This window comes from Tiliqua scincoides, chromosome 5 (assembly GCF_035046505.1).
Source record: "Tiliqua scincoides isolate rTilSci1 chromosome 5, rTilSci1.hap2, whole genome shotgun sequence".
NCBI lineage: Eukaryota > Metazoa > Chordata > Lepidosauria > Squamata > Scincidae > Tiliqua > Tiliqua scincoides.
Window position 1 is genome coordinate 132,632,222 of NC_089825.1, and position 18,903 is coordinate 132,651,124.

General features: G+C 46.0%; 2 protein-coding genes across 2 annotated transcripts; one reads left to right on the forward strand and one right to left on the reverse strand.

Annotated features, from left to right (window-relative positions):
* Positions 1 to 392: 392 nt before the first annotated feature.
* LOC136653604 (olfactory receptor 6X1-like) lies at positions 393 to 1,740 on the reverse strand. The gene is made up of 2 exons (XM_066630494.1): positions 1,727 to 1,740; positions 393 to 1,362 (listed from the first exon to the last, which is right to left on the reverse strand). Exons 1-2 carry the CDS (start codon positions 1,738 to 1,740, stop codon positions 393 to 395), a joined length of 984 nt encoding a protein of 327 aa, XP_066486591.1.
* Positions 1,741 to 8,228: 6,488 nt separating this feature from the next.
* On the forward strand, positions 8,229 to 16,942 carry LOC136653605 (olfactory receptor 6X1-like). The gene is made up of 2 exons (XM_066630495.1): positions 8,229 to 8,399; positions 15,974 to 16,942. Exons 1-2 carry the CDS (start codon positions 8,229 to 8,231, stop codon positions 16,940 to 16,942), a joined length of 1,140 nt encoding a protein of 379 aa, XP_066486592.1.
* Positions 16,943 to 18,903: the final 1,961 nt, after the last annotated feature.

Genomic DNA, 18,903 nt, shown 5'->3' on the forward strand with positions numbered 1-18,903 from the left:
TTGTCCAAGATCCAGCCTGTCCACGGGCACACACTCAAAACCATTGCCAATCTGCTCCACATTCAGTCAAAAGCTACCCTGAAAATGGCACAACAAAAGAACAACACAATGTCTCCTACATCATTGACCCTTTCACAACAGCAGCCTCTTCTCAATGAAAAAGGGCAATTCAGAGTGCATTGGAATGTCTTCCTCATCCCCATATCAAGGAAAAACAATGGTTGGCAACTACAATGAAATTATTTTAAGGGGAATCATCCCAGACTTGAATGCAGGCTTTTGTTGTTGTTGTTGTGTGTGGGGGGGAGGGTGGTGGTATATGGTTGTCTTATAGGTTGGAACTGTGGCCTGTGTAAGTTTTGAATTGGGGCTCTTCCCATCACAGGCAGCACTCAGAGCTTAGGAAAAGTCAGTGCCTTCTTTCCAATGGCTCTCCGCAAAGCATCTTTAAACTCATTATTTCTTAAAGTGTATATGAAAGGATTTAGCACTGGGGCAACCATCGTGTTCAGAATGGAGACAGCTTTGACGACACTTGTGGAAGAGTCAGTTATCGAAGGTCTTAAGTAGATGAAAAGGACTGCCCCGTACAAGATGCTGACTACAATCAAATGAGAGACACAGGTGGAGAAGGCCTTCTGGTGCCCACTTGACGAAGGGACACGGAGAATCGTAGTGATGATGAAAGAGTAAGATACCACGGTCAGAAGCAGGGACGTCAGCACCACAGCCATAGTAATAAGGAAGCCCAGGACTTCAATGAAACGTGTGTCTCCTCCCGAAATCTTCAATGTGGCTCCTATGTCACAAAAAAAATGGTCAATACTATTGGAGCCACAAAAGGGAAACCTCAGTGTGAAAAGGGTCCCAGGAAGGTTGGAGAAGAATCCAGCTACCCAAGCAACCAGTGCAACCTGAAGGCACACGTGGGGAGTCATGATGGTGTTGTACCTCAGCGGCTGACAGATAGCCAAGTACCTATCGACAGATATGAGAGTGAGGATGAAAAACTCTGTGACCCCAAAGAGGTAGTAGAAGTAGGACTGTGCCATGCAGCAATTGAAGCAGATGGTGGCTTTTGCTGAGAGAAAGATGTTCAACATCTTGGGCATGAAGGCGGAGGTGTGTCCCATCTCAATGACGGAGAAGTTGCTAAGGAAGAAGTACATGGGCTTCTGGAGGAGGTGGTCAGTACACACCAGCACAATGATGAGACTATTTCCTGTGATGCACAAGAGGTAGAGCAAGAGAATAACCATGAACAAAGCGATGGTCACTGTTCTGCTGCGTGGATAAGCCAGGAGGATGAACTCTGTAACCCTGGTACAATTGCTCAGATCCATGGCTTGGGTTCTCTGAAATCTGCAACAACATAATAGATACAGAAAACCTGTTTATTGTATTAGTTCTGCCCTATCAGTGACATCAGAGGTTTTGTGAAACATCTCAGAACGAGGAAGTGCAGTTACTTCCTTACAAGAACTTGCTGTGGACACATTACTTGCTATGAACAAATCAACCAGCTTTCCCAAGTCTGTTTCTAACCAAATGTTTAAGCAATATTGTGCTGGATGAATGCCTCTGTTTGCTCCCCCCGCCTGGAATTTCTCGAAAGGGGAGGGGTCGGGCCGCTTGCACACCACAGGGAGGCTTCCTGCAAAACGTAGTGCTTCACACCCCCACTAACTACACCACTGCTTATCTGAGTGGGAACCGTTAAACTTACCTCTCCCCATTCATTGTCTATTCTTGGCTATCTATGGCCATTCGTAAGGCTCTGCTATCCACGCCCGAAGTCTCTGCTATCCACAGCCTTTTCAAGTCCCAGCTGTCTGTACTTGGCTATCCACAACTCCTGAAATCTCTCTGTGGTGGCCATTAAAACCTATCCATATTGGCCATTTGAAGCTACCCACGATGGCCATGTGAACCTAAGTGCAGCAGCCGCTTGGAGCTTTCCATGGCTATTCTCAGGGCATTCACACCCTTCCGAAGGCATTCTGCAGGCAGTCAAGAATGGGGAGCACCCCAAAATGCCCAGAGGTGCCTTGACTGGGTGACACCTGGGAATGCACGGGCTGTTCACTACTTGCAGCAGCAGCAACTGGGCCCACGGAGTGGAGTGTCACGCTTTGCAAAGTCCAGAGAAGGACCTGACACTTCTGAAATGCTAGTTAGGACTGGCCTGCATGTTCCTCTGAGAATGAGGGCCTAATCCTGTCCAACTTTACAGCATTGGTGCAGCCACAGTGCAGTCCCGAGGTAAGGGAAAAAACATGCCCTTACCTTGAGGAGGCCTCTGGGATTGACTCCCCACCACAGGATGCAGTGCATGCACCACTGTCATGTCTGCACCAGCACTGAACATGGATAGGATTGGGACTTCAGGAGATTCCATGCATAGGATTGCGCTGCTAGTTGGGCAACCCACCTGGCCTTAGAGAACACCTAACTTGTGTTGCAGGTAAGTCCAAGACTGAAAATACTTGCGTCCTTCAATGGCTCAAAGCAGATAGTGATTCCCAAAGAAATGGAGCCATCAAAAGATGTATTGAATTAGCTAAGTGAAGGCACATATTCCTGAAGGTAAAGTAAGAAAGAAACCTTTTTTACATACCTTTATACAGGCTGTCTCTGGGTCTCCTCAGACCCTTGTACTGATTATAAATTCACTGGGATAAATCCAAGGAGAGACAGGGGGCATTCCGAGGTAGGATTGCAGGGATAGGGTGCTAGCACAAGTCCCTGCCAATGGAACCCGCCCCCTTCCTCCCCAGAAACTCTCTCTGCTGTCTCCTGATCTCCACTTGTCCTTCCCCTCCCCACCCATGACACACACCCCTGCTGCCTTACAGAGACGGATGCCCCCCTGGGTCTACGGCAACGGGACTCCGAAGCCACTGCCACTTTGCAGAGGTTATTTGGACTCACCTGGCAGCCCTCTGCTCCTTGCACCTTTGCTGGATGTTCTGCAACAGCAAGCCACTTCTCTTCCTGTCACAGAGGACGGGGCCATTGATTCTGCATATTCCTTCCAAAGACCAGCCAGCTTTCCTCCTAGCTTATAATTTTCTTCAGGATCTCTTTAGTCTTTCTCCTGAGATTCTCTCTGTCTCCACTCCTTTTAGAGAACTCTGCCTTAGACTGAGTCATAAAATCAATCTATCCTGCTTCGTATTATCTGCCCTCCCTGGCTGAGATTAAACCACAGTTTCAGACCAAAGACTTTCTCAGTCTGCCAAGGGGTGCCAAGGATGGAACCCTGAGTTCAAAAGCCATGTATGTCCTCTGCTGAGCTTCAGATCCCAATCAGTCTTTTTAGCCCCCCACCGAATATTCTGGAGACATCTATCTCGAAAAGAAATGTGTTACAAAATCTGATTCACACGCTCAGCATGTTAGAGAGATATTTCTCCCTTTTTGTTTTCTTTGTACTCTTTAAAGTACACGGCAAATGTTCACGGCAAATGAGGAAACATCCACGATCTTCTGCAGAAGCTCTGGGATTCTCCCTCCAGAGAATCCCACTTTAATTTCCCAGGAGTACAGTCCACACATTAGGCCACCAACAGTTTGTCTTACATCAGCCTATGGCTCATGGTATCAAACTTTGGAGAAGACTAATGACAATCCTTGGCATGTCTACTCAGAAGTTAGTCTCTTTGAACTTAATGGGACCAACTCCCAGTTGCATGTGGAGAGGTCTGCAGTCTAATGGATTTCTGAAAAATGGAATGTAGATGTGCAAATATTACCCTCATGGTGAGCCCCGCATCCTCCAAACCCCATGCTCAGTGACAATAAATGAGCCATGTTCCCTTGAATGCTGATACTGCCAGGAATGCTCTCTCTCTCTCTCTCTCTCTCTCTCTCTCTCTCTCTCTGTGTGTGTGTGTGTGTGTGTGGTGGTGACACACAAAACGTTGTCTAATGTGTTCTATGAAGCATTTGTTGGACTACTGTGAGATACAGGAAGCTAGACTAAAATGGGACTGTGGCCTGATCCAGAGGGGCTCTTCTTATGTTCTTATGTTCCTAGGGAAGTATGATGGCACGAGAGCACCATCACTGTCACGACTGAAAGACATGCCACACATAATCACAATTTGTGAGATGTGTAGCAAATGGATGGAGAAATTCCAGTTCTGGTGGTGCTCTTGTGAGGCTAAAAATGCCCGGAGCTGGGATGAGAGGCTATCAGTTTGACTTAGGAAGCAAATGGTCCCTGAGGGCAAGAGTGTGGCCAATTGTCCTGCCTAGATAGGTCTAGAGTGTGCATCTGAACCTCCTTCCCAGTCAAACTCTGAGGCCACAATATGAGCCAAGGGGCCCACCTAGACTAATGAGAGCATCCAACAGTCAGAGCCGGAAGACATAGGGGCACATAGCAGCTAATGCCCCCCTTGCAAAGTGCAGGTCCCCGTGTGATACATGCAACCAATGAAGAAGTTGCAATTTGACATAGTGGGTGTACACCAGGGGTGCCCAAACCCCGGCCCTGGGGCCATCTGCGGCCCTCAAGGCCTCTCAATGCGGCCCTCAGGGAGCCTTCAGTCTCCAATGAGCCTCTGGCCCTCCAGAGATTTGCTGGAGCCCACACTGGCCCGATACAACTGCTCTCAGCGTGAGGGTGACTGTTTGACCTCTCGTGTGAGCTGTGGGATGAGAGCTCCCTCCACTGCTTGTTGTTTCATGTCTGTGATGCAGTGGCGGCAGCAAAGGAAAGGCTGGCCTTGCTTTGTGCAAGGCCTTTTATAGGACTTGAGCTATTGCAAGACCTGCATTCATTCATATAAGTTCATTTTTAATGTATTCATTTATGTAAACTCATGTAAATTTATTCAAATTTTACATGTAAATTAATTCTTTTTTCCCCCGGCCCCCGACACAGTGTCAGAGAGATGGTGTGGCCCTCCTGCCAAAAACTTTGGACACCCCTGGTGTACACTGTCAAAGAAAGCAGGTCCCTGCCTGCAGCACACACTTGTTGCCTGCTACCGTAAAGGTAGGCCTAGATCAGGCCTAGCTGTGGTTCGTTTGCCCAGCGTGGTGCGGAGCCAAATGACAACACTGAGTGGAAAGCAAAGCACAAGTTTTATTGAGGCCTCGACTCCCTGGAGAAAGAAGTCTCAGATCAGACACGAGCCCCGATATAAGAACATAAGAACAGCCCCACTGGATCAGGCCACAGGCCCATCTAGTCCAGCTTCCTGGATCTCATAGCGGCCCACCAAATGCCCCAGGGAGCACACCAGATAACAAGAGACCTGCCTACTGGTGCCTCCCTTGCATCTGGCATTCTGACATAGCCCATTTCTAAAATCAGGAGGTTGCACTTACACATCATGGCTTGTAACCCATAATTGATTTTTCCTCCAGGAACTTGACCAATCCCCTTTTAAAGGCATCCAGGCCAGACGCCATCACCACATCCTGTGGCAAGGAGTTCCACAGACCAACCACACGCTGAGTAAAGAAATATTTTCTTTTGTCTGTCCTAACTCTCCCAACACTCAATTTTCGTGGATGTTCCCTGGTTCTGGTGTTATGTGAGAGTGTAAAGAGCATCTCTCTATCCACTCTGTCCATCCCCTGCATAATTTTGTATGTCTCAATCATGTCCCCCCTCAGGTGCCTCTTTTCTAGGCTGAAGAGACCCAAACGCTGTAGCCTTTCCTCATAAGGAAGGTGCCCCAGCCCAGCAATCATCTTAGTCGCTCTCTTTTGCACCTTTTCCATTTCCACTATGTCCTTTCTGAGATGTGGCGACCAGAACTGGACAAAATACTCCAGGTGTGGCCTTACCATCGATTTGTACAACAGTGTCGGGGCCCCTCCCAGATGCCCTGACCCCTGACTTATCCTGGAGCAGGCACCCCATACCCAGGGTGGGGAGATTTCCCTGCCCTTGAAGGGGGCAAAGCAGGTTGGCTCACCCCAACCAGCCAGAGGGGGCTGGCAGGGCAAACAAGAAACAGTGCAGGAAACAAGCCTGGACCAAGAAAGGCCTGTTCTGCCCCACCTGGAGGAAGGGGAGGGGCCAAAGGGGGGGCGGGCTTGCTCCATAAAACAGGGAGGCCAGGGATGAGAGGCAGGCAGTGTGAAGCAGGGAGCTGGGAGGTGAACAGCTCCTGCTCCTAGGCCAGGACTGGCAGCTCTGCTAGGGAGGAGGACAAGGGTGCTGGAACCCCCTCCCCCTTCAGCCAATCTGAGGCCTCCCTGGGGGTGGAACAAGCCTGCCCCAGGCCCCTCCAGGGCAGGTACCCTAAAAACGGCATTATAATATTAGCTGTTTTGTTCTCAACACCTTTTCTAATGATCCCAAGGATAGAACTGGCCTTCTTCACTGCCACCGCACATTGGGTCGACACTTTCATCGATCTGTCCACCACCACCCCAAGATCTCTCTCCTGATCTGTCACACACAGCTCAGAACCCATCAGCCTATATCTAAAGTTTTGATTTTTTTGCCCCAATGTGCATGACTTTACACTTACTGACATTGAAGCGCATCTGCCATTTTGCTGCCCATTCTGCCAGTCTGGAGAGAGCCTTCTGGAGCTCCTCACAATCACTTCTGGTCTTCACCACTCGGAAAAGTTTGGTGTCGTCTGCAAAGTTTGCCACCTCACTGCTCAACCCTGTCGCCAGGTCATTTACGAAGAGGTTGAAAAGCACCGGTCCCAGGACAGATCCTTGGGGCACACCGCTTTTCACCTCTCTCCATTGTGAAAATTGCCCATTGACACCCACTCTCTGCTTCCTGGCCTCCAACCAGTTCTCAATCCACGAGAGGACCTGTCCTCTAATTTCCTGACTGTGGAGTTTTTTCAGTAGCCTTTGGTGAGGGACCGTGTCAAACGCCTTCTGAAAGTCCAGATATATAATGTCCTTGGGTTCTGGGGAAACAAGCATTTTATACAAAGCAGCACTACGTAACACCAAAAACACAACACCCCTTTACTCGAAAGCATCATCCTTTGCTTAGTACTCTTCCATCATGCCCTCTGCATGAGCTGGTCATGTAGGAGGTGCGTGACCTTTTTCTTAGCTGTGTTATTGGCCAATCAGTTTTGTAACTTTTCTTGGAATGTGTGCACATTACAGGATGTGCCCCTTGTGTCTACATTGCAAGATGTGCCCCTTGTGGAGCCTTGAGCTGCCTAACTGCAGGGGCAGTTCATCTTTTTCTTTTGCCATTCCATCCCCCCCTGACTTCAGGCCTAGCAGCTCTTTGGGCCAAGCAGCTCTTTGGGGCCTCACACAACACGCTAATAAATATTTTGCCTATCATGTTCCTGATCTACTGTGTGAATGTGCACCAAGACTCTCTTCACCAATGACCAGTTGTAACAAATGACTATCCCTGTATACTGTGAAATGCACACTGTTTTAAATGGCTGTGTATAGTCAAAGGCTTAGTGCTGCTCCCAAGATTCAACCATAAGTCTCTAGATACTCAGGGCAATGATAAGCCAACATACAGAAAAGGGTTTAACTATATCTGTGATTTGTTTGGGGAATTCTAGTGAAGTATTGACAGTTTCAGAGCCATGGGGGGGACGGACTTCTGTAACAGTCCATTGTTTTCCAGACAGTGAAATCCTACAAGAACATTGTCACTTAGTGAATGCTAGAAGACGGTCTTTCTCCTCATTGCTTTCCACGCAGCTACTTTAAAGTCTTTGTTTCGGATTGTGTAGATGAAGGGGTTTAACATGGGGATGAAACTTGTGCACACAAGAGATACCGCTTTGTTGACTTGGGTGTCAGCTTGAGTTGAAGGCCTCAGGTACATAAACATATCTGCCAGGTAGAAGATGATAACAACTGTGAGATGGGAGGCACAAGTGAAAAATGCTTTTGATCTCCCAGTAGCAGAGGGGATGCGAATTATGGTGCCTATAATGCATATATAGGAAATTAATGAAAAACCAAATGAACCCCACATGAAAGTAGCACCATAGATGAGACCTATCACCTCCATCAAGCTTGTGTCAGTGCATGCTAATTTCAAAACTGGTCCAACATCACAGAAGAAGTGGTCAATGACATTGTCTCCACAGTAGGGGAAAGTCCACACTACGACTGACTGAGAAAAGATTATCACAAACCCTCCAATCCAAGCCAGTAAGGTCAAACGGAGGCAGAGTTCGTTGGTCATGATGGTCCTATACAGCAAAGGTTTGCAAATGGCCACATAGCGATCAAATGACATGAGTGTAAGGATGATGAACAAAACAGATCCCATTGTAAAGACCATGAAACCTTGTCCCATGCAACAGGCAAAGCAGATGGTGGTTTTGCCCAAGAAGCCGTTGGTCAGCATCTTTGGTACCTCGGTGGTTGTGCAGGAGATCTCAGCTATGGAGAAATTGACAAGGAAGAAGTACATTGGTGTATGAAGCTTGGGCTCTTTAATGATAACTATGATTATTAAGATGTGCCCTGTCACTGATACAAGATACATCAAGAGAAGGATGGTATAAAATGCCATCTTCTGTTCGTGTAGTTCAGGAAATCCCAGGAGAACAAATTCAGTGACAAATGTGGAATTAGCCATATCCTTCCTTCCTGAAACAAATATAAAATATACATTTAAGCAGAAAAGTCCTTTGTTGGGTTTCAGGGAAGGGGACTCCAAATGGAAGACAGCCTAACCCAAAAGGAGTAGGCCTAGTGTTTAGCATGACCACACATAGTCCTTCTCCTACTTTTCCCTTATTGGACAAGCAGCAGAATGGATAAACACTTTGGTGGTTTGTATCCACTTCCACCGTTCCAGGCAATAGCGACCAGGCAGTAAAGGGACATCTGAGAAAACAAAATCCCTAGAGCAGCATTTCTCAGTGTTTGACCCCCTCATCCCCACCCCGTACCACTTTGCATGATCCACCTGTAGGAAATATAACTGGACATAACCAGTGATGACGTCATTGCCAGTTACTTCCTTACTGGGAGGCCAGGAGCAACATGACACACACCAGTAAGGTCCAAATACTAACCAACTTTCCAGTACTGACATAGTTGTGCCAATGGGGCGTGTGCTGCATCCTGCAGTTGGGTGGCAGTGACGGAGGCCCCCACAAGGTAAGGGGATGTTTGTCTGAGGCATTGCCCTGAACTTGGTGCTGGAAAGTTGGTTAGGACTGCACCCTAAGAGGCTCAAGGCAGATGGGAAGGGTTTTTTTGAGCGTGTGAAAAGCGCATGCTGGAGTTCTTCCCGCTGAGCCAAGCCTCTGACTGCTACTTGTTGAGTTGCACTGCTGGTCTTGCTGCCAGGTGGTAGGGGCCTGGGGGTTCCGCAAATTCCACTGGACACCACCTCAAGGATCACTGGTGGGATGAGTACCACCGGTTGGGAAACACTACCCTAGAGACACTGAACTACTGATGTTCATATGAAAAATCAATGCTATCGTAGCATCTGCAAGGTGAAGAGACATGCAAATGCACTGAATTATCTGTGAACACAGACCAGGCAGACCAAGGGTCAAAATAGAACTTTTTTTTTTAAGTCCAAACAAAATCATTTTAAGAAGATGGAATAGTAGAGGGGATGGCGATTCAATAACACACTGGATATAAGAATAATAGAAAATCAAAATGTCTGGCTAATCGACATCGCAGTTCCTGGAGATGCCAGACTCGGTGAAAAAGAACTAGGAAAAATGACAAAACATTGAGACCAGGCCATTGAAATCACATGACTATGGGCAAAACACACCAAAGTGGTCCCCATTGTCATCAGACTACTTGGAACAATCTTGAAAAGTTTTGCGAATTTCTTTAAAACAACTTCAGCTTACTGAAATAACACCATCAAATCTGCAAAAAACGACACTTTTAGGAACATCATACATACTGCGCCAATATCTAGTTGCCACTTAGGTCTCAGGCTGAGACTTGTATCAATTGCTCAACACCAGTTAATAACTGTGTTTCATGTAGTTTGGAAGAAGAAGGAGGAGGAGCAAGATGGAAGACCAGGAAGATAATAACAAGGAATCATGCCCTATATCTGTGCAGTGATGTTGATAGTTTCTATTTACCCAGAAGCATAGGTGGGCTTGGGATGTTGCAAGTGCCCCAAATTGTACAAGAAAAGGGCATTGCAAGAATATATAAGAGATTGGGAAGAAGATGCGTTGAAGCTGGTTTATCAAGAAAACACGCTAAATACTGGGGACGGCGATACAATAACCACACAGCTGGCTTATCAGAAAGATCAAATGAAGATCAGGAAAGAAAAATGGCAAAGCAAAGCTCTCCGTGGCCAGTTCATAAAAGAAACTGCAGGAAAAGCTGACAACAAAACCTGGCACTGGCTAAGAACAGGTAGACTGAAGGAGACAGAGGGATTAGTTCTGGCTGCCCAAGGAAATAAAGATGAATGTATAGAGAGTCAAAATTGAGGAAACATCTACAGACAGCAAATGTTGCCTGTGCAAAGATGCTGGCGGAACGGTGGACCACCTGGTCAGCTGCTGCAAGAAGATCATGCAGACCGACTACGAAGGCGTGACAGGGTTGTGACAATAATTCATTGGAACTTGTGTAAAAGGTATAAACTGCCTGCAAGTAGCAACTGGAGGAGCCACAAAATTGAAAAAGTGGTAGGGAACAAAGAGGTCACAGTGCTCTGGGACTTTAGAATACAAACCGACAAACATCTGCTATACCACAAACCAGAAATAACCATGAGTGACAAGAAGGATCAGAAAGTCTGGATGGTAGACATTGCAGTACCCGGTGACAGCAGAATAGAAGATAAAGGACTGGAGGAAATCACCAGGTATAAAGATCTGCAAATCGAAATTGAAAGACTGGCACAGGAAAGCAAGAGCCACACCAGCTGCCATAGGGGCCTTGGATTCTATTGTACATACTACAGTGATATATGTAATGCAACGACATAACAACAAAAAATAGCTGCCTTCCTTGGGAAGAACTTGATAGGTGGATATATACAAAATCCAGTCAAAAACAGCATGACTGTGAAAAAATAGACGATGACAACGATAGATAGATAGATAGATAGATAGATAGATAGATAGATAGATAGATAGATAGATAGATAGATAGATAGATAGATAGATAGATAGATACCCACCCCAGTGGAGACAACCCTGCGACACTTCTTGGAAGAATGGCCAGTTAAATATCTAAGAGATAGAATTATCGATATAAAGGGATACTTTTTTTTAAAGGATAATTCTTTAAAGGAAGATCCCAACTAGAGACTATAGTGGTTCAGCCAAACTCAGGTTTACCATCTGAGAATGGAGTTGGAAACATCACAGTCCAGAGTTGACAAAGGCAAGTTTCCCCTTACCTTCTTAGAAGTGTATGTACATATTCTGAGGGGGTAATAATTGACTATCAAAGAACCTAGCTATGGGTTATATTCCTTAAGGTGATGCAACCTTGAAGTTTTCATCACCTTGTGATTCATCTCTTTCATAACTTTTCATGGACTTCCCAGGAGAAAAAGGTATCTGAAGGCCTCCCAGGCCTCCACAGACCAATTAAGAAAACTAATTAAGATTAAGGGGATTTTTAGAGCAGGAGACTAAACTCTTCAAGCGACAAAAAATAGCTCCCTACCCCTCAGCAAAGACAAAAGACAGCCTTGTGGCACCTGAACAAGTTTAGCAAATACACTGCGCAATCCTCTTCTGTGAATTACAGTCCACTACAGAAGGTTGATTGCGAGGGGTGTGTGATAATAATTGATAATTAAATTGACAGATCTCATCAGGGACAAACAAGAGTGGACACTGATAGTCTCTGATGTATATGGACATATACAAAGTGACCTTATGGCCAATCCTAACTAGAATTGGGTAAGAGGCACTTTTTCAAGTGGGTGCTCCTTTTTTTAGCAGGGGGAGAGTAACTGGCCCACCTCACCCCAGCACTGTCTGTTCTAGTGGCTGTCTGCTGGTATTCTTTTGCATCTTTTTAGATTGTGAGCCCTTTTGGGACAGGGAGCCATTCAGTTATTTGATTTTTCTCTGTAAACTGCTTTGTGAACTTTTAGTTGAAAAGCGGTATATAAATACTATTAATACTAATAATACTAATAATACTAATACTACTACTAATAATAATAATAATAAGGCCAGTGTGTGGAGCCATTTACGGCAGCGGAAAGAGCTCCTCCGATATCTTAACCCTGATTTTGTCCCTGGCACCCCTCCTTTGCTCTACTCAAACTTGCAACAACTAAATAGCTGGTGCTGATTCTGAGTAGACGCATTACGGAACATGCAGGAGGGGGGGAGGAGAAGTAAAACCTTTTTTTACTTCCCACCCTGCCCCTGGCTGATCTCCAGCTGCTTGTAGGATGCAGTGGAGCCTGTGTCGGCATCACTGAGCCCTGTGGGATGCATTTAGTTAAGATTGGGCTATTAGTCTGAGTCAGATCACTCTCCCTCCAGCTCACGGCTGTCTATTCGAACTCCCAACAACTCTCCAGTGTTGCAGATTGGGGCTGTTCCCAGCCTTACTGGGAGATACTGTCAGGGATTGGACCATCTGAGCATGATCCTGATTCAAAAGAGCTGTGCCTCACCAGCTCCAAGGCAAATTCCTTCACAGGTTTCAAGTCATGATGAGTATATACAGTCTGAGATTAGCCGGTTGCGTAGTATGAGAGCCCGATAGGAATATTTTTTTTCTGTCATCTGAATTGGCTGTGGGTGGCAGTTTTTTTGCCTACCCCAGACTGGGGAGGGAGAGAAGGGCTATTCAGCAGATTTCATGCATTAAAAACTGGTCACTGTATTTAATAAAGTAGCACAAGTTAAACTCAGTTGCAATCTGGTGTCTTCACTGGGGTGTGTGAGTGTAAATAGAATGCTAGATGCAGGGAGGTGGCAGCGAGAGGCAACTATCTTGTGGTCTTGTGTGGGCTCCCCAAGGCATCTCGTGGGCCGCTGTGAGATACAGGAAGATGGACTAGATGGTTCTGGGCCTGATCCAGCAGGGCTCTTTTTATGTTCTGAGTAGGCACGCCTAGAATTGTACTGTTAGTCTTGCCCAATTAATCTTTAACGCTAAGCTGATGCAAGACAACATTTTCCTAGCATAATGCATTGACTTTGCTCATGGGAATTTACAGTCCTCTTCCTTCTGGAGAGAGTATCCCGGAGCACCTGGAGATAGTATCCCAGAGCTTCTGGAGATGATGGTGGATAATTTCTCGTGTTCCCTGAACAATTTGTTGAAGGGCTTTAAATAGCAAAGGCAATTTAAAAAATGACAAAACATTCCATGAATATATTGCACATGCTTATTTTCTTGAGACCAATTTCTAGGTAATCTTTCCCTGTCTGTCTGTCTGTCTGTCTGTCTGTCTGTCTGTTTGGGTGGGTGGGTGGGTGGGTGGATAGCTATGAGGGGGAGAACTGGTAATGCTGTATGTCAATGGTAGAGGACTTGCCTTGCATTCCAAGTCTCCCAAGTTCAAAAGCAAGCTCCTTTAGATGGGATTCGGAAAAGTGCCCATCTGATAGAGAACCACCATCCGGTAACAGTGGGCTAGCCAGCCCAGAAGAGTATCATAAGTAGCTTCCTACGTTTAGTATTCAGGGAGACTCTCAAGGTGCCTGAAGGAAATGATAAGCTACAAGGAACAGTGTGTGGATGCTTAGAACACATGTAAGGAACATGTAGAAATTTAGTGCCATAGGATAATTTACTTGTTTTTTTTATAATTTATTTGTTGAAAATTCAATTTTAAATATTTGATAGTCTGTTTTTGGCTTAATAATATATATTTGATACATATTTTCCTGGACCCCGTCAATCAAATTGTATCGATCTTTAAAGGTTCATTATCTTTTTCAGGTCCTTGATGGATAAATGTGGGCGCAACCCTAACCCACTTTCCAGCACCAACATAAGGGCAATGCAGCTCCTAGTTAAGGAAACAAATATTCCCTTACTATGAGGAGATCTCCAGGAGTGCCCCCCAACTGCAGGATGCACCACACGTCCCATTGGCACAGCTATGCCAGTGCTGGAAAGTGGGTTAGGATTTGGGCTTGTAACTTTTCTAACTACTATTATTATTTGTAAAGATGATTCTGTCTTTCCCACTCATCCTCTTCCCTATAAATTAATTTTCGTACTTTATCATGGCACATACCCATTCTAGGATTGAGGACCAAAAGGGGTTTCCTAACCTAGACGTTCCGTCACCAAGATCAGCTTGGATCTGGGGTTTCATACTCCAACCAAATATGTTTGTCACTTTTCAAAATGTTCTGGATTCATAGAGTGCAATAGTTATCGATGCACATAAAATAATGAAATTTGTAAGCAATAATAAATACAACAATATTTGTAAACTGCTTGCTATTCGAAAGTGGAGCAACTACCTGCTACAAAATGAGGCTGCAATCCTATCCACACTTACCAGAGAGTAAGCCCCATTGACTACAATGGGGCTTACTTCTGAGTAGACATGCATAGGATTGGGCTCTCAGGATCATCTCCACACCCAAACAGTCACAAATATGTACTCTGTTCATCAAATACATTGCAAATATGAGGTCATCTTTGCTGTTTTCTATTAAGGACCAGTCAGGTGTTCAGTCAAAACTTCTGTCAATGTTAAAGACAAAATGACCTCCCTGTAATTTTTTTCTTCAAATTTAGCATTCTGTCTTTGGATACAACCCATTGTCTGGGGACCCACGACAAGGGACTGCTAGGGAAAATATATCCAATTTTTGTCTTTGACAGCTGACATAAATTGTTTCTTTTGAGGAAAAAAAATAGGGTAAGTATCTAGATGTTATGATGATGCCTGATCAATATGGTGATAATGTTGGAAATGGTATAGCAAGAAATCTGAAATAGAATTACTTAAAAATGAACAATCATTGGTATGATTGTGCAATTCTATGAATGTCTGCTCAGAACGAAGGGCCCGATCCTGAGCCCATGCACGCCAGCTTACCATGGGGTGCACTGTTGCAAATGTGCCGTAAGGCATGTTTGCGAACCTTACCACTGGCCCACCGCCAGAGGTAGCCCAGTGCAAGCTCTCACTGGTCCAGCTCCAGTGGTGGGCCCGCATTCAACTGCCCTGTGCTCGCCCAGACCACCAAGAGGAGGAGAGGTGAGTGGGGATATTGGAGGAGGCTGGGAGGAAGTGTTCTGGGGCAGGGGAGGTGGGGGAAGGTGGGCGGAGGACAGGGAGGAGGTGTGATGGGGGAGCAGGGAGGGAGAGGGCAGGACAAGTGCAGCTCTGCTCCATCAGATCCGGAGCCCTGTGTCAGGCCGTGTGGCCCAACACGGAGCTCCACGATTCTATGGCAGCTCTATTCTGCCATAGAATCAAGTACCCCCATTGCAGGGCTACGTCCTTTACTTGGGGGAAAGGGATGAAAATCCCCTTCTCCTGTAGAGGCCGCAGCAGCTGTCCAGGGTGTGAAGGATGCCACAGCAGTTGTTTTGCCACCGTGGCAGCCCCACACTCCAGACAGCTCAGGATTGGGCTATAAATCCTTTATGTTCTATGGGATTTACTTCCTGAGAAATGTGTATTGAATTGCAGCCTGATGCTTTGAAGGTAAATGCTGTAAATTATCTTGATATTCTTTGTTGATTGTATGGAAATTCCTGCCATCATCAATTACTTATGTGTCTGAACTATGAAATAAGATCAGTGGCCTTTTGGAAATCTCTCTTGTATTTTATAGGATGAATCAGAGGATCTGAAGTTCCAGCAGGATGTCTGTCTGTCTGTCTGTTTTGTTTGAGCATTTGAGCAGAATAGTTGAAGAAATGGGCTCTGGGGTTGTCATTCATAAACACCCAACATGTGGATGGCATATTATTGGGGGGGGGGGGGGAGAGTCAATTTCACTCATTTTTGACCATGCCTGATGAAATCAGGGAGAGGCTAATGGAAACTTACAGAATGGAAACATTTTCTGTGTCTGTTGTGTCATTGCAGAGCTCTGGGACCCCAGTCATGGATGCAACCAATTGTTCAAGGGTGACCAAGTTCATTGTCCTTGGATTCCAACAGACTGGAGCAACTAATATCGCTCTGTTTGTAGTCATCCTATTTCTCTATCTGTCGTGCATCACAGGGAATAGTGTGATTATTGTGATAGTGCTGGTGGACCGTCAACTCCAGAAGCCCATGTACTTCTTCCTGAGCAACTTCTCGGTCATTGAGATTGGGCACACCACCGCCTTCATGCCCAAGATGTTGGTCAACCTCCTTTCCTCAAAGTCCACCATCTGTTTCAGCTGTTGCATGGTGCAGTTTTTCTTCTACTTCCTCTTTGGGGTCACCAAGTTTTTTGTCTTGACTATCATGTCCATTGATAGGTACTTGGCCATCTGCCAGCCACTGAGGTACGCCGCCATCATGACCCCCCGTGTTTGCCTTCAACTTGCCGTTTTGGCTTGGTTTGGAGGATTTGTCTCCATCATTTTCCAGTTCGCCATGATGCAGAATCTCCCTTTCTGCGGCTCCAACACTATCAACCATTTCTTTTGTGACGTAGGAGCCATGCTGAAGATAGCGGGCGGGGATACGCGTCTTAACGAAAATCTTTTCTTCCTTCTGTGTTTGTTTTTGGTCCTGAGCTCTCTGCTGCTGACCGTGGTCTCTTACGTACTCATCCTCTCCACCATTCTCCACTTCCCTTCCAGCAGTGGGCGGCAGAAGGCCTTCTCCACCTGTGCCTCTCATCTCACTGTGGTCACAATCTTGTATGGGGCTGTCATTTTCATCTACTTAAGACCCACAGTCACACCCTCTTCTCTCAGTGTCAGCAAAGTTGTCGCCGTACTGAATATGATGGTCTCTCCAACGCTGAACCCTTTCATTTACACCATCAGGAACAGTGAAGTCAAAGAAGCTTTACGGAAAGTCCTAGGGTGGAAGAGGTTGACTTCTCTGAAAGACTGAGTGCTGTACTTGCTGAACAGCACTTTTGATCAATCCAGTGATGACACAGCCATAAAATCCACTGTCTATTCCCCCCCCCCAGGAGTCAATCCAGGATACATCCTAATTGGAATTTGTGCCAATCCACTTCCTTCTCATGGAAGGGGCATCTTTCTTTCTTTCTTTCTTCTTCTTTCTTTCTTTCTTCTTTCTTTCTTTCTTTCTTTCTTTCTTTCTTTCTAAAAAATCTCCTGAATTATTCCATGTTGCTCTTCTCATTAAGTTGAGGAATGCTGGTGTGAGAGTATCTGTTTATTTGGGGGGGGGGACTTTTGGGCCATATTCAAGCCATTGGGAACAATGAGTAGGGCCCACATTAAACATAGGTGGCCACACCCATCAGAGTCCCCACACTGACACCTGAATTACCAGGAGTAGTGGTAATGCTCATGTATCATTAGCGATTGTGGGGGCACTTTGGGGGTGCAATGCAGGGCTTTACCTCTGTGCCCTCAGCAACATGGCACCAGCCTGGATTACAAGGAGAAGAACAGTCTTGGACAGCCAAACTTTTCTTCTCCTCTTCCAGTGTGGTTCTTGAGGAGTGGAGCTCATGGAAAAGGGGTTTTGGTGGGATGAATGGACTGGACAGAATGAAGGAAGGAAGGGGCAGAGAAAGAACAGGAGGAAACTGGTCATTTATAACGACATTTATAATAACCTGTGATTCAGGGAAACATCTGAATTCTTACAAGTAGCTGCCGCTTCTTTACTGTACTACACCAGAGGCTGAAATTGTTTGTCTTGTGTGTTTGTGTATGTGATAGGGAGGGATGGGAAAAGGACAGTGGCATAGCTAGAGGGGGTGCCTCCCCATGGCACGCACGCAGTCCCTCTCCTTCGGAGCCATTCTGGGTGGGGGGAAGCACAACGGAGCCGTTTGCTTGCGTTTTGCTCCCCCCACCCAGAATGGCTCTGAAGGGGAGTGGGAGGGACTACTTGCATGCCGTACTGAGGCTCCCTGCAAAACTTAGTGTTTTGCGCCACCTTTCACTAGGCCACTGGCAAAGGCCAGCTATTTTTCTCAAGATCAGCTATTTTTCATCTAGATCAGCAGAAAGGAATATCAGATGGGAGAGCTTATATACTTATTTAGTGCTCTTGAGCTTGGGTTGGGTTGTTACAGGGCCGAGATTGAGTATATGAATTACTCACCTGATTTTGGTGAGCCTCCCAATCTCCCCCACCACCAGTGCACACCTTTTGCGAATTGCTGCATTAGTGGTTGGGCGGAGGGTGCGTGGGTGGGAGGACAGATAAGCTTGGGCTGCTTATGCAGTATGCCTCTCTTGATCTCCAGCACACTCACTCCATATACAATATCTCTCTGTGTCTAAAAGCACATCTACTACGGTTGGCTTTTCAGGAGGAGAACCCTTTTATGAATTTCCTTATACCTGAGTCATAAAAAACCATGTGGATAAAATAAATATAATGGGCAAATAATTAAGAAATGAAAAAAAGAGCAACACCCTGAGCATCTGAAAAGCAATATATAAATTGTTTAATCGCTTGATGTGACTAAAGCTGTCTCCTACGTCCTCATCCCTTCTGGTTCTCAGTTTCATACATCTGCATTTGGACCGAAACCCAGAGCTCAAACTCCTGGTTCTTAGCACTGTCTCTGAAACCATCACCTGTTCCTCTGTTTTAGAAAAGATAGTATTTTGAGTCCAATCCTATTCTTTCACAACCACCACCAGATGCAGTGGTGCCAAAATAGCTATTGCTGTGTATCCTGCAGTGGGGAGAGGGGCAGGTCAGAAGTTCTCCTCTGGGTAAGGAAACAACTGTTACTTTACCCAGGGGTAAACCTCTATGGTACAGGAGCATCTACTTGGACCTGCGCTTGCTAAATAGCTGGCACAGGTGCATGTGGACCCGATCCAGCCATTCCCACTCTATTCCGCTCTCCCAAACCC